Below are 16,238 nucleotides of genomic sequence, written 5' to 3'. Positions count from 1 at the left end.
GGGGAATTGAGCAGGCTAGGACTCCATCCCTTAGAGCAGAGGAGGATGAGGTGTGATCTTATAGAAGTGTATAAGATCATGAGAGGAATAGATGGGGTAAATGCAGTGGGGTGGATGGGGTATTGTATGCAGTGTAGGGGAATGAAGAACCAGAGGACATGGAGGAAAGATTTAATAGGAATCTGAGGGGCAACTTTTTTTTACACACAAAGTTGGTAGGTATATAGATTGAGCAGCCAGAGGAGGTAGTTGAGGCAGGTACTATCACAATGTTTAAAAAAATTTGGACAGGTATATGGATAGGATAGTTGTTAGGAGGTAGGACTAGTAGGGAAGGGGCATATTGGTCGGTGTGGGGGAAGTTGGGCCTAAAAAGTCTGTTTCCACACTGTATGACTATGACTTTATGTTTAAAGGAGGTCCAGATGCAGATGTTCAAAAACATTACAATACTCTTCCTGCTCATAGGATTGTTCATAAAACATTAGATGCAAGTAAATCAGTTGGAATTACTAATGTTTATTCAAAATGTTTGACTTCCCCATACAGGCATTTAATAGTGGTTGTAGAATAGTCATGAATTCACAAACATTTGGTGACAATGAGACATTGAATTCCTATTTTCAACACCCTGGAGTTAGCAACCTAAACCTTTCAAATTTTCATTGTCTATACATGCAAGTAAGCTAAATTAAGTGTGTTAGATGTTGTTTAAAAATGCAAACATTTGACAATTATACTTCCATGAAATCAATAGGTCACTTAACTATGGCAGAATTACATTAACTTTGCATTATTGTAGAAAGATTGTATTGCCAATCAAAATTATAACCTTTTCAGTCAGTCACTCCATTGAAATAAATCTGTCATTTTTTTTCTTCTGTTGGCAAATTGTGGGCAATTTTACAGTTTTGTTACCCAATAACACACACCTTGACTATGTTAGAACAGAAGCAATCTTTTGGGTTTACAACTTTTGTCATGGGTGAGGATTTCTATGTGCCATGAGCACAAATGCAGAAAATTACTCTTTACTTGGGCAAAAAAGATTTCATTCCGTTTATTCAATATGACACAAATGGATGTCGAAGACTGCTGCTGATCTGTGTTCCTCTCCACTTACATGCACGCCAACCATCTGGCTTCTATTAACCAAAACATTCCATCAAGTAAACAGGATTAATGGCGGGGTGCAGGTCAGTTAATTGTCACAACTGCTCACACGACACACACGTATGCGGTGTAATGACAGAACCTTGTTTTCTTGCAGATGTTTCAGTAACAAGAAGCTTCTTTTTCCTTCCTTTTTTCAGCAGGTTAAAAATGTCATTCCTGTTATGCGGTATGCACTCTGTTGAGAGAGAAAACAGGTTGTATTCAAGGAAATGACAATAGGTTCAAAAAGACCAAAAATACTTTGACATTTAAGGAACTGCCTCAAAATGAATAGTTTGGTTATACTGTATATATTAAAGTGTAGTGGGGAGAGGGAAAGACGGGATAGGTGGAAGTGGGGTTAATCTACGTTTGGAACGGCAGATGCTGGTTTGATACCAAAGATAGACACAAAGTGCTGGAATAGCATATTGGGTCACGCAGCATCTCTGGAGAACATGGATAGGTGACGATTTAGGTTGGAATCCTTCTTCAGACTGATTGTAGGAGGGGTGGGAAAGAACGCTGAATGGGCAGCACAGCTCATGGCTGGTAATGGGTGAACACAGGCAAGGGGGTTATTTGATAGGCACCTCCTCTAACCTCATCTACTGTATTTAGTGTTCCTGAGGTGGGCTCCTACACATCAGCGAGACCAAGCATAGACACGACGGCCGTTTGCCGAACATTTGCACTTGGTTTCTCAAGGGCTTCCGGATCTGCGGTTGCTAACCATTTTAACTCCACCTTCCATACCCATGCTGAAGGAACAGCACTTCACATTCCACTTTGGTAAGTAACTTAATAAGCCCCTGTCCCACTTACGGTTGCAGGTGGGGGGGGGGGGGGGGGGGTGGGAGGGGGCTGTGGCGTCACACCCACACTAACCCCTCTCCACACACACAGGGGGGTGCGGGGGGGGGGGAGAGCGAGAGTAGAGGGGAGAGAGGAGTGGGGAGAGAGGAGGTGCGGAGGAGGGTAGTGGGGAGAGGGTTAGACAGAGAGGGGCACAGAGAGGGACACAGAGAGGGACACAGAGGCAGAGAGGGGGACAGAGAGGCAGAGAGGGGGACAGAGAGACACAGAGAGGGAGGGGGGCAGAGAGGGAGCAGGGGGGGGGAAGAGGGAGGGAAGGGAGAGTTTGAGGGTTGGGGGGCGCGTCGTTAGAGGTTAGGGCTGGTTCTTGAACGCAATAATTACTCGCACCCGGCAGCGCAAGCAAGAAGACAGCATGGGTTTTTTTAAAGGTCTTGTGAGTGGCAAGACCGGGCGAGTTCTTCGAAAGCAAGCCGGTGACCTCCGGTGACCTTGGGATCTTAAGAACTTGCTCATTCTTTCTGCAATAACGACCGCCGCCGCCATGTTGTTGAACTTCAAGAAGCCCAGCGGAGCACGCTGGACGACTTGATCACGTGCTCAATTCACGTAACTTGCTGCGCATTGAAAAGTCTGCGTAGCTGGTCGCAAGGAGCAAAGGCATTGTGACGTCATCAGCTCGCTTCAGATTCAGTTATATTTTAAAACAATTTTAGTAAAAAACCTCGGGAAATAATTAACCAAATTTTCAGATTAAGAGATTTTTGAATTCATGAGGTGAATCTCTACCAGAATATGTAAACATTTCTCCGTAACCCGTCGGGTTTTGGAGGAGATGTGACTGACAACCAAACAAACAAACTAACGAAGTGATGAAAAAAAGACTTGAGATAGGATTCAGGTTTGGAGCATAGGAGCTGACAATTAATAGCTTTGTCCAGAGTACATGGGCAACCAGTTGAATGCAACAAATGCAATTAAGAGAATACTATTTAATGTAGTCTGCCATGCAAAAAGAAAACCTGTCATTCTGGTTCAAAGGAAGTCAATTTGAACATCCTCAGTTAACTGGTGGGATAGCAGCCCAAACATGTAGATGGCTTTTCTGCTTATAAACTATCATTCTAAGTTTAATTGTATAGAATTAGTGATTATTTAACCAAAATTAGAAATACTTGTAAAGCTTTGTTTTATATGCTATCCAATCATATCAGATAATGGTACCCGGACAGGACGTTGAAGGACGAGAAGCCGAAGCCAAGAAGTAGAAGCCAAGATACCGAAAGTACATCACGCCGAAAAGCCTGAGCTTGCGTTTGTATAATGGTGGCAGTGACTTCAAGCTGCTGTGATTACCACAGAGGCAGTGATGTGCATCACTGGCCGGGGGGAGACGGGAGCATGGGGGGAGCTTGAGCTTGCGATTGCAAAATGGTGGTAGTGACTGCAAGCTGCTGTGATTGCCACAGAGGCTTTTCGACGTCATGTTCGTTCCCCGTCAGATTTCAGATCCAGACCCCCGCTACGTCCATCACATCACTGCCTCTGGAGTCACTGCCACCATTTTACAAACGCAAGCTGAAGCTTCCCCCCCCCCCCCCCTATCCAGTGATGTGATGGACGCGGGGGTCTGGACCAATCGCTGACAAAGTCTAGGACAACTCCCGTCCCTGGAGACGTCATGTCCGTTCGGCGGCTTTTCAAACATGATGTCCGTTCTGCGTCTTGTCTTTGCGGCGTGGTGTCCAACACGGGAGAGCCGGGCTCGGGCTCATCCCAAAAGCTCCTCAATGGCACAAGGCAACATCAGTGCAGAAGAGACGGCTCGTGGTGCAGGAGGTGGGAAGACGGGAGGAGGCAGAGAGACATGCCAAGGCTGTCTCAATGGCCAAGCAGGGCCAATGGACTAACTGGGAGAGCCTGGAAAAGATGAAACTCAGCTGGCGTGACATCTGGCAAATGGAAGGAACTCGGCTAAGTTTTGTCATCAGAGCCACTTGTGATGTTCTACCATCACCCCAGAACCTGAAGCAGTGGTTCGGAGAAGACCCCGCTTGCTCCCTTTGCCAAGCACCTGCATCACTAAGGCACATTTTAACAGGATGCACTATGAGCCTCGGCCAAGGGCTTTACAGTTGGCGGCATAACTAAGTTCTCAGACAGCTGGCATCAAACCTGGAACGGAGGCATAAGATCACAAATGCTTCCACATAAACATCGGCAGGAAATGTCCGCAACATTTGTACCAGCAGGCCAACCTCCAGAGCACCAGATAACATAAATGGATGCAAGCATTCTGCAGTCTGCTCGGGATTAGAAAAAAAGCTTGTCTTTCCCCCAGACGTTGTGGCTACAACACTCCGGCCAGACATGGTCCTGTGGTCCACAACAGCCAAGTTGGCATACGTTATGGAATTGACAGTTCCATGGGAAGATGGTGTTGAAGAAGCTTATCAGAGGAAAAAGACCAAGTACTCTGAACTGGCAACTGAAGCTTCCCAGAATGGCTGGAAGACCAAGATTTTCCCTGTCGAAGTGGGATGCAGGGGATTTGTTGCTACATCTATGACCAGGCTATTAAAGAAAATGGGGGTGAGGGGTCGCTCCCTCCAACAAGCAATCGAATCATTATCAAATTCTGCAGAAAAAAGCAGCAATTGGATTTGAATCAAAAGGAGAGACAACAATTGGGCTGCAAGATGAAGACAGGGGGGTATGGAATTGAGGGGGTGTAACTGGGATGCCAAGTATGACCGTTGAGCCCTCTGGAGATGTTGTGGGCTTATCAATGAAACATCAAAGAAGGAGGGTGCCCACCTGATGACCCCGATGACGTACCTACCCTACCTTTCACCACTCCAATCCCACTGCAAATAGCAAGAGTGCCGACTTATTACAGGGATTGAAACATCAAGTCCTATTAGCTCTACTATCATTCTAAGTTTAATTGTATAGAATTAGTGATTATTTAACTAAAATTAGAAATACTTGGAAAGCTTTGTTTTATATGCTATCCAATCATATCAGATAAAGGACAAGAAGCCGAAGCCAAGAAGTAGAACCCAAGATACCGAAAGTACATTACGTCGAAAAGCCTGAGCTTGTGTTTGTAGAATGGTGGCAGTGACTCCAAGCTGCTGTGATTGCCACAGAGGCAGTGATGTGACGGGAGGGAGGGTGGGGGGAGCTTGAGCTTGCGTTTGCAAAATGGTGGCAGTGCATCCAAGCTGCTGTGATTGCCACAGAGGCTTTTCGACGTCATGTTCGTTCCCCGTCAGATTTTAAGTCGAAAAATAATCTGACGCCAAACGCACATGGCCAAAACACTTTAAAAAAATCTATATTTGCTGCAAGAATTGTTGTGCCTTGTTACATTTTGAAATAGTTAAATTGTTGTACCTTGTACGTCTCCAGGGACGGGATTGGTACGATACCTTGTCAGTCATCGACAAAGGTTAACGACTGATCCAGACCCCCGCCGCAGCTTGGAGGCACTGTCACCATTTTACAAACGCAAGCTCAAGCTCCCTCCCCCTCCACCCCCCTCCAGCCAGTGATGTGATGGACGCGGGGGTCTGGACCAATCGCTGACAAAGTCTAGGACAAATCCCGTCCCCGGAGACGTCATGTCCGTTCGGCGGCTTTTCGAACGTCATGTCCGTTCTGCGTCTTGTCTTTGCGGCGTGGTGTCCGTTCAGTTTCATATTCTTTCGGCATGGTGTCCATTCGGTTTTGTATCCTTTCTGCATCGTGTCCGTTCGGGTTCGTATCCTTTCGGCGTCGTGTCCGTTCGGTATCCTGGCTTCCACTTCTTGGCTTCGTCTTCTCGTCCTTCGACGTTTTGTCTGCACACGTCAGATAATACTATATTATAATCAAGTCAATCTCAAGCATAATGGGTAAAGCAAAAGGGAAAGATACCGAGTGCAGAATATAGTTCTCAGCACTGTAGCACATCAGTTCCAATGACAAGGTCCAATGCCCGCAATGGGGTAGAGTTGAATTGGACAGTACACCAGTTTATGGAAAGTCTGTTCAGAAACCTGTTATGAGGGAAATAAGCTGTTTCTAAACTTAAGCTTCTGTACTGTCTGCCAGACGGGATCAGGTAGTAGGAGGAATGTCTGGAGTGGGACAAGTGTTTGATTATGTTGTTTGCTTTTCTAGGGCTGTGTAATGTGTAGACAAAATCAATGGTGGGAAGTCTGGTCTGTGTTGTGGACTGGGCTACATCTACAATGTTCTGTAATGTCTTACTGTCTTAGGCAGAACTGTTCCCAAACCAAGCTGTGATGCAACCCGACAGTATGCTTTCTGTGGTGCATCTGTAGAAGTTTATAAGAGCTATTGAAGACGTGCCAAATTTCTTTAGAGAAGTAGAGGTGTTGGTGTATGTTCTTTGCTGTCGCATCAATGTGGTCTGTTGTTCAGAAACTCGTGGATCCAGTCAGTGACGGAAATCGTTATCAAAATATGGAGGGGACCGGGGGACACAATTTCTTGGCGGCAGCGCACGCATGTGCACATTCACACACACACACGCGTGCGCGAGGCTCCGAAGGCTTCTGCCGTGGGCCCTGTGAGTGGTAATTACAGCTCAATCCAGCGCTGCTTCTCCGCACTGGCTGTAAGCCTGGGCCATATTTCCCTTAAGTCCAGGCAGGGCTGTAGGTTAACCCGGCGGGAGAGGCAGAGTTCAGCTGGGTTTAGTGCTACTTCTCTGCGCTGGCTGTGGGCCTGGGGGCACCGCGCCCGTCTGACTCCCGACGTCTCTGGCCACCCCCGGGCGTTGGGGGGGGGGGGGGGGATGGGGATGGTCCAGTGGCAGTTCGGCAGCGATTGTAGCACCGGAGAGCTGGCTGGGATCGATCTTGGCTGAGGATGAGGCACAGGTCCGTGTCCAGGGCTGCCGTTGTGACCCTATGACCTGGGCACATCTCTCTCCTCCTATCACCGCACACTATCCTGAGTCCCACCCCCCTACTTCCGCCTCTGACCGACACCTCCCCCCCTCCAATCATCGCACTGAATCATCATGTCCCGCCCCCATTGCCTGCTGACCGACGTCTCTCTCGTCCAATCGGCGCCCTCGATCAGCAGTCCCACCCCCACGTGTCCCCCCTGGCCCCCACCCCTCCTACCCGGGATTTCCGCCACTGGATACAGTGGCAGAAGTGGTGCTGATTCTTTGTCCTGAGATTATAGTGTTGAATGCAGAGTTATAGTCAATAAATAGGGGTCATTGTCTAGGTGTCCCAGAAATTAGTTTTGGGGGCGGGGGGATGATGTCTGTTGTGGACCTTTTCCGGCTGTAAGTAAACTGCAGTGGATCAAGGCTGGTTGGAAGGCTGGAGTTAATATGCGTCATCACCAGTCTCTCAAAGCACTTCATGGTAATGCATGTCAGAGCCACAGGACGGTAGTTAGTAAGGCATGCTACATTACTTTTCTTTGGCTCTGAAATGGTGATGGTCTTCTTGGAGCAGGTGGGTCCTCAGAATGGAGTAGTGAGAGCTTAAAGATATCAATGAATACCTCTGCCAGCTGATCCACACTGATCCTGAGGACACAGCCAGGGACTCCAGGCCAGTTGCTTTCCACAGATTCATTCTCAGGAAGGCCAATCGTATGTCTGCCACAATAACCGTTGGGACTAGTGCGGCGTGCTATGTTTTTCCACCGACCTTCTGTTCAAAGTGGACATAAAATGAATTGAATTTGTGGAAGAGCAATTCGAGTAATTCTCTGCCTCAGAGAGTGGTGGAGACCAGTTCTCTGGATGCTTTCAAGAGAGAGTTAGATAGAGCTCTTAAAGATAGTGAAGTCAAGGGATATGGGGCAAAGGCAGGAATGGGGTACTGATTGTGGGTGATCAGCCATGATCACATTGAATGGCTCGAAGGGCTGAATGGCCTACTCCTGCACCTATTGCCTATTGGTTCCAGCCATACTTTCTGCCTTCGGTTTGTAGCATGTTGTAGGTGCAAATCGTGCTGCAATCTAGTGGGTATCCATGTCACTGCCTCCGATCTCTAGCATGGTCCGAATTTCCTCTTGGCATCCTTAATGGACCGTGGATTGATTTCTTGTACCACTTGGGATCATTTGATTTGAATGCTGCAGGCTTAAACTTCATCTGTGAGAGGTCGTCGTGATTCGTTCATAGTTTCTGGTTGGGTACCACATGTATCGTCGTCTTTGACATATAATCCTCTACACACTTGCTGATGAAGTCTGTGACAGCAGTGGCATATTCATTTAGGTTAGCTGTGGAATCCTGAAATATGGACCAGTCGACTGACTCAATGCAGTCATAAGGAATATAATTAGGCCATCGGCCCATAAAGTTTACTCCACCCTTCATTCATGGCTGATCTATCTCTCCTTCCTAACCCCATTCTCCTACCTTCTCCCCATAACCTCTGACACCTGTACTAATCAAGAATGTCATGAAGGATGTCATCCTCAGACCCTCCGCAACTCCCTCGTCAATTCTTCCCTTCCCTCCTGCACCACCCCCTCCCCGGGCACTTTCCGTTGCAACCGCAAGAAATGCAACACCTGTCCCTTCACCTCCCCCCTCGACTCCATTCAAGGTCCCAAGCAGTCGTTCCAGGTGCGACAAAGGTTCACCTGTATCTCCTCCAACCTCATCTACTGCATCCGCTGCTCTAGATGTCAGCTGATTTACATCGGTGAGACCAAGCGTAGGTTGGGCGACCGTTTCGCCGAACACCTCCGCTCAGTCCGCAATAACCTACCTGACCTCCCGGTGGCTCAGCACTTCAACTCCCCCTCCCATTCCCAATCCGACCTCTCTGTCCTGGGTCTCCTCCATTGCCAGAGTGAGCAACAGCGGAAATTGGAGGAACAGCACCTCATATTCCGTCTGGGGTCCTTGCGTCCTTATGGCATCAACATTGAATTCTCCCAATTTGGCTAGCCCGTGCTGTCTCCCCCCCTTCCTTCACCCTCTAGCTGTCTCCTCCCACCCTCCCATCCGCCCGCCCTCGGGCTCCTCCTCCTCCTCCCTTTTTCCTTCTTTCTTTCCCCACCCCCCATCAGTCTGAAGAAGGGTTTCGGCCCGAAACGTCGCCTATTTCCTTCGCTCCATAGATGCTGCTGCACCCGCTGAGTTTCCCCAGCAATTTTGTGTACCTTCATCCTCAGACCAACCTGCACGACTTTCTGTACTGGACCCACTCGCTTTAGTTTCTGCTTCTAAACAGGGAGATGATCAGATTTACCAAAGTGCTGTATTTTTATTGAGCACTATGCATTTTTAATGGTTGTGTAGCTGAGCTCGACCACTGCTACACATCCATAAAAAGCGCCTACCAGTCACCGGTCACATTTCTGGAAATATGATCATCCAGCTGTGGTTCTACTCCCTGCCGACAAACAAAAACTGAAGTGGGAAGATCCGGTACGGAAAGTTGTTCAGTGCTGGTCTGTGGAAACGAATGACATTCTACATGACTGCTTTTAGAGTTAGTGGACTGGCCCATATTTCTACCAGTAGGTTTAGCATCATTTTTAAATATTCAAATGTTTTCTTTGATATTCCTAGAGACCTGACAATTCTACGACCCTCTGGACTGAAGATCTTGCCGTAGCTGACCAGCGAGGCCTACTCTGGCTTGTGAAGTCTGCGCCCAAAGCACATCCTCAGAAGCTTCGACCTCGTGGAGACACTGACCCGAGCGGACCCCACACTGGATAGACGCCGACCCGATCAGGCCACCAGGAATCACTGCGGAGATGCGAAACCGGATCAAACCTCCGCACTTGACGCCATATGCTGGTGTTGAGGCCTGAGCAGGCCAAAGGCCCAACTACCATAATGACTGACGGATCGCACCTGATAGAGTGGCCGACACCATAATCTCAGAAAACATGGGAAACAAGCTGAACTGCAGGGGAGACGAGGCGTGGTTTCAATTCCCCCCTCTCCCAGCATATTGTTGGCAAATGTACAAGCTATTGAGAACAAATTGAATGAGCAAAGCAAGATTCATCTACCTTAGAAAAATAAGGGACTGCTGCGTGCTCTGTTCTCTAGAGACATGGGTAACCCCTGCCTCGACCAACTATGCCATTCAAGTTGAGAGCTTCTCACTGCACCAGATGGACTGCATGGAGTCCTTTACAGCTGCTGTGCTATTGGTGTCTCTCACGCTATGTAAATATTCAGGTTATTTTAAATGATCTGGAAAATACTAATCATAAAGTCAATCTGCAGGAGATAAGCACATTTTAAGAGAAATATACACTCATCTGCAGAGTCACATTATATCATAATTTGAAATTAATAATGGCTTTTGAAGATCAACAAAAGCCAGACATTAAATATTGGACCTGCCACTGGTGTCCACTACCACAAAAAACAAGTTGAAACACACAAGGCAATGTCAACAAATGAGTTACGAATCACTTGATTAGTAACAGTGTCAAAGGTTAGGGGGAGAAAGCTGGAGAATGGGTTTGGGAGAGAAAAGTAGATCAGCCATCTCTGTCGGAGCAGACTCGATTGGCTAAGTGACCTAATTCTGCTTCTAAGACATGAACGGATGAACTACACAATTAAGCTATTCTGTTGTCGCCAACAAAGTTATTTTATCGTTATTTCATATTCATGGTGTAAATTTACAAATTACAGAATCAAAATATTAAATTCTATTAGAAATCTCTCTATGCTATGCCAATTGCAGTGTTTCACACAAACAAATGACTGCATTTAGAAATAAAACTACCACAGTAATATGTATTAATACATGGAAACAATGCTGTTAAGGGTCTTGCCATTAACTGTATACTTCCTCCTTATATTCAACCTTTTAAAGTGCAACACCTCACGCTTCCATCTGCCATTTTTCTGCCCATTTCTGCAGTTGATCTATATCCCACTTTATCTTTTGACAGCCCTCTTCACTATCTGCAACTCTTCCAATTTTGATGTCACCAGCAAACTTACTCATCAACCCATCTACATTTACGTCCAAGTCATTTATGGATATCACAAACAGCAGAGGTCCCACAACAGATCCCTCCGGAATTCCACTGGTCACAGACTTCCAACTGGAATATCATCCTTCCACTTCAACCCTCTGTCTTCTGTGAATAACACAGTTCTAAATCCTTCGACTAAGTCAGTGTGGACCCCGTACATCTTAATCTTCTGGATCAATCTACCATGAGGAACCTTATCAAAAGCCTTACTGAAATTCATGTGTGCAACATCCACTGCCCTACCTTCAACGATCTTCTTTGTCCCCTCCTCAAAAAACTCAATCAAGTTAGTAAGACAAATGCATAAATCATAAGGATCACAACACTAATTAGAGAACTGGTATGTGAAAAAAATACATGAAATCTGAAAGCAAAAAAAAAAAAAAAAACGAATTGGAAATGTATGTATGAAAATAATCTACTGCAATGGTATCATGATTTGCGCAAGGAATAATGTGTGTTTGATTTGGGCTACTATTGTAAAAAAAAGTTTTTAATCTGATAATAAATTACAGATTTTTGATAGGCTTACTGATTACTTCATTCATTAACCAGTTACCAGAGTTAAGAAAATCAGCAAAACACATGGCCAAATAATATTTAAGTAATCTGTACCTAATTTACAGAGCTACAATTTCAAATGCAACAAAGCAAATTTGTGATGCAATGGCCAGCAATTTTACACTCCCCTGTTTAATTCATATGTTATGTTAATAAAGAATAAGACATCTGCCATCAGTGGTATCAAGAACCACCAGGAAGGTCTATGATTACAAGAAGGGAACTGAACATGTCAGGATATCGGACTAAAGCAGAGCTAGGATAAGCCAAATGCATACAGTAAGAGCAACACAAGCACCGAATAATCATACTAAACCCTATGCTATATACAAGGCATACTTTGGGTTTCTCTAATGCAATCAGTTTACCTGCATTATTAAAATAATAGATATAGCATAAAGGTTATTATAGAAACTTTAGTTTTAGTTCACTCCTTTCAAAACGTATGTCACAATATTTTTAAATGAGTAAAATTAACCACATATTCTGCGTTGACAGTACCACCAAATGGTTAAATGTTCTCTTTGATCAAAGATATCTGTAAATGTATTTTCAATTTCCCATCAAGACCTATATCTCCTCTGTGGGGAACAGTTCAGCTGACATTACTGAGCAACTGCACTGAAACACCCACACCCTGGCAGTCTTTCCAGTGCTCGATGATTGGGAGGCATTTGAGATGGGAAAATGCATAGACAGCCAAGTACATGGAAGTATTTGGCGAGTAATGAATTTTCCTACTTGGGACATCTAACTGGCACCCTAGCTCTATTTGCTGATGGTCCATTTCTGTTTCACATCAGTAATTTTCATTTATTATTGGGAAAAGCTGAAATAATGGGTAGAATAAAGCCATTAGATCTAAGAACATATGAATTGAAACAGGAGTAGGCCATTCAGCCTCTCGGGTCTGCTCAGCCGTTAAAGAAGATCATGGCTGAACTTTTACCTTAGCACCAAATATCCTGCACTATTTGCATTACTCGTTGGGCAATTGCAAATTTAAAATCGGGCAAGTTTTTTTACAAAATCATTTTATTTTGGCACTTCTCGCCCTTCTTTCTCTATTAATGCAATTAGGTTAATAAGGAACAATTTACCTGTACTGTTATTAACACTTGCCATTATATTACCAATCTGAAACAATCCTAGGTATCTGCGCACATGTTGTCGTTGGAAAATTGCAGAAGACGCAATGTGAGCTGTCATGATCTTACACAGAAAGCATCATTGCAATCTTTGAAATAAATTCCAAATCAAAATCATTGTGGCAATCACTTTGAATAATTACCCACTGGTCCTGCACCAAGGAATGCTGAATAATAGTGTGTGGGAAGTTTGTAATGGCATAATAAGGGACATTTACTGCTGAACAACTTTCATCGTACTAAAAACGTTAGCATAGCAGAGTCAAATTCTCTTGGAAATTAATGTGGCAGTTTTATAACAAAAAACTAGCACTTTTTTTTCATTTCGACTCCTTCCCTTAATCTCAATTATGTATCGATCCTTATTTTGCTTCATGTTCAATGATGCAAAGATTATTTATATTTGTTATTACTTTTCTTATTTAAACTCTTCCTGATCATTCTGATTGAAGAGCCTTGGTGATACATTATCTACACATGGCAGTTCAAACACCCAATTAGTGGACACCCACATTTATAAAGCCATGCAAAGTCTCTGAGTAATAAGATGAGAAATTAAAAAAAGCAGTTATTGGTCCTTTGCAGATCACATCAAAACCATTTAATGTCTGTGCCAGTGTCACAGCTTTCACCTTTGGTGACTAACTAAACATATCAGAGGATGGGCCTTAGACTCAACATCTGCACAACAAAGGTCCTTTTCCAATTTGCCCTGTGACAACAAAGTGTCATTTGAAATCTTGCCAAAAAAAACCCTTATCTCTCACTGAAAACAGACATCAATGATGAAGGCTCTCGACCCTAAACATCACCCATTCCTTCTCTCCAGAGATGCTGCCTGTGTCGCTGAGTTGCTCCAGCATTCTGTATCTATCATCACTCAGCAGGTCAGGCACCATCTTTGAAGAAAATGGATAGGTGACTTTTCAGGTTGGGACACAGACCTATTGATTGTAGGGGGGGGGGGGGGGGGACGGGACACTGGAAGCAGGAAAAGACCAGGCCAAATCGGGGCTGGCAACAGATGGCAGAGAGGTTCTCTGATAGGCCAATTGTTGGCTAGGGACGGTGTGATTTCAAGAGGGACACATCATCGGCAGTTTCTTTTTATCACATCAATGATGAACTCAACCTTTGATGCACCAGCAAAATCTTTGAATAAAAGGGCATCTGAAGATCAAGGCTTTGTCATAAAACAATAATCCCTAATCTCCTACACAGTTCTCAGACCTAGACTACCGTTACCAAATATATAGGGCAGACAAAAATACCACCAATGTTTTCTAGGAAAAATCTTCCCAATTCATTGGAAGGTCCAATGAATCACAATCACTGTTCTCTCTGAAGTCAACGACCCCAGCATTGAAACTCCAGTTACACTAAGTCAGCTATGTTAGTCAGGTCCAGCCATTTGCAATCTGTTTCAAGCTTTGTCCCAAGAACAAATTACCAGGCAGACTGAGGTAAAGATTCAAGGATTTCTGCAGTTTCCTTGAAGTCTAAACTACGAACAACAATCTATGGGTGGACATGGGGATGGGACTGGACTTAGTGCCTTCCCTCATAATGGAAACCATTGTGGGGGGATGTTTTTTAAGTTAAAGTTCTTTATTGTTGTCATGTTTGTATTCTTTTTTATGTGCTGCATTGGCAACAAGAATTTCACTACATCTAGGTGTATGTGACTAATAAAGAAACCTTTGAACCTTTGAACAATCAGAGAAATGTTAGAGCAATAACATTGTACAGTGATTCCAAAGATTCATAAATACCAACAAGTCTAATATCAAAAGGGCATACACACATAGATAAGTGTACAGTTTGTGGGGGGGATCCTTATTTTGAAGTTTTTCACAGTGACAATATTAGAAATATAAATGGAATAAGTCAGTCACCAAAAATATTAAACGTCAACACTGCATTAAACAGAGGGAATCTATATTTTATGTGGAATAGACTAATCACGTGTGAAGCACAGATAAATAAGAGTTAGGCAAGTGAGGATGCCTTGCAAAAATAGGCAAAAATGAAAGTCTGGACCACCCTGAGCTCATTCAGTTATTCTATTAGACCAATTTCTGACAGCGTACAGATCAAGTTCAAAGTCAAATCAGCTTTCCAATAGCACTGAATACTTTATTAGCTGTGGATGCTGGTACACAAGAACAATCTCTAGACTAACAATCTAAGCCGAGCATTTCAAGCCAAAAGTTTCTATTTACCTCATTTTTTCATTTAATTATATCAATATTAACTGTTTGGATGTTCTACTTCCATAGTTGAAGTTAAAAATTATTGGAAAATTGCACTTAGCTTGCTTTCCAATGAAAGCTGTGAATAATGAAGCTGCACCTCATTTGTTTCATTGGCAAATCTCCATGTGCACAATCGGTACCATACTTTAGCCCAATAGTATACTGCAGGTGTGCTTCTAACTCGCTTCTGCCCTGAGGCCTGAAATAAAGTGCTGTTTTCCACATACATAAAAAGTAGCTTTGCTGCCACTATGTCTTTCTCCATCGCTATGATTTTACTATTACCACCACAAACTTCCTTTCCTTGATGAACTGTGGTCTGTCAGCATGCATTCATTCCCCTGTTCTCTTTAGATCTCATCATACTGCTTTCCAGTATAACTAACATTCAAACTGATCCAATTGAGCATTCAATTGTTTTAAGCTACCATAAATGACCAAAGATTTAATTTGCGCTAATTGAAATTTTATTCCACAATTACTTTTTGAATTTGTTTTTTAAAATTAACGTTTACAGTTTTGAATCTGTCTTCTATTTTTATACTTCCAAGCAAACATTCCAGAATTTGCACTGCTTTGTTTGTAGCCAAGGCTAATGAATGGTAAAGGTAATGCTACAAAATTTAACACTCCAACTTGCACTGCGAGGGAAAATGTGTTGATAAATTTAAACAATACCAGCCATTCCTCATGTCAAAGTAAGGTGTCATTCACAAAGACATAGTAGAACCACATGTAAATCAGGCCAATTACGGAAATCATAATCAGAGACGCATCCCTTATTTTAACCATTCATAATGGTGACTATTTCCCATGAATTTGTTGTTCAAATGAATACTGTCCTTCTGCTTTCAATCTTGCAATCAGCCTTTGTCAGTAGCTATGCGCCACGATTAACTATTCAGATAAGTAGGACTTAAACATTTAGAAAAAGAAAATAATATAATTGATCATATTAAACTTCATCTTAAACCAGGTTTAGATCATGGTATTTTTTATTCCTCATCTCTACACCAATCCTCACTCTCCTTCCTCCAAGTGATTACATTTACCTCTTGGCAGCATAAATGTATGCTTTTATTGCTTTTATTGCTTTTATTGCTTTTATTGCCATGGATGAACAGCGAGGTCAGGCTACTGCTGAAAGCACGGGACACCGCTTTCAGGTCAGGCGATGCTCGAGCCTACAGTTCAGCCAGGGCTAACCTGAAGAGGGGCATCAAGAAGGCCAAGCACTGCCATAAGCTCAGGATTGAGGAGCACTTCAACAACAACTCCGACCCCCGACGCATGT

General features: G+C 44.0%; 1 protein-coding gene across 2 annotated transcripts in view; it reads right to left on the bottom strand.

Moving 5' to 3' along the window:
* Positions 1-499: 499 nt before the first annotated feature.
* The window catches only part of supt3h (SPT3 homolog, SAGA and STAGA complex component), a 380,516-nt gene continuing 364,777 nt past the window's right edge, over positions 500-16,238 (bottom strand). For both annotated transcript variants that reach the window (XM_033021335.1, XM_033021336.1), the window contains exon 12: positions 500-1,351. In XM_033021335.1, the coding sequence (XP_032877226.1) occupies positions 1,310-1,351 (42 nt within the window). In that variant the 3' untranslated portion in view covers positions 500-1,309. The remainder of the gene's footprint in view (positions 1,352-16,238) is intronic.

The sequence above is a fragment of the Amblyraja radiata genome, chromosome 5 (assembly GCF_010909765.2).
Source record: "Amblyraja radiata isolate CabotCenter1 chromosome 5, sAmbRad1.1.pri, whole genome shotgun sequence".
Classification (NCBI taxonomy): Eukaryota; Metazoa; Chordata; class Chondrichthyes; order Rajiformes; family Rajidae; genus Amblyraja; species Amblyraja radiata.
This window is presented reverse-complemented; position numbering and strand designations above follow the sequence as displayed.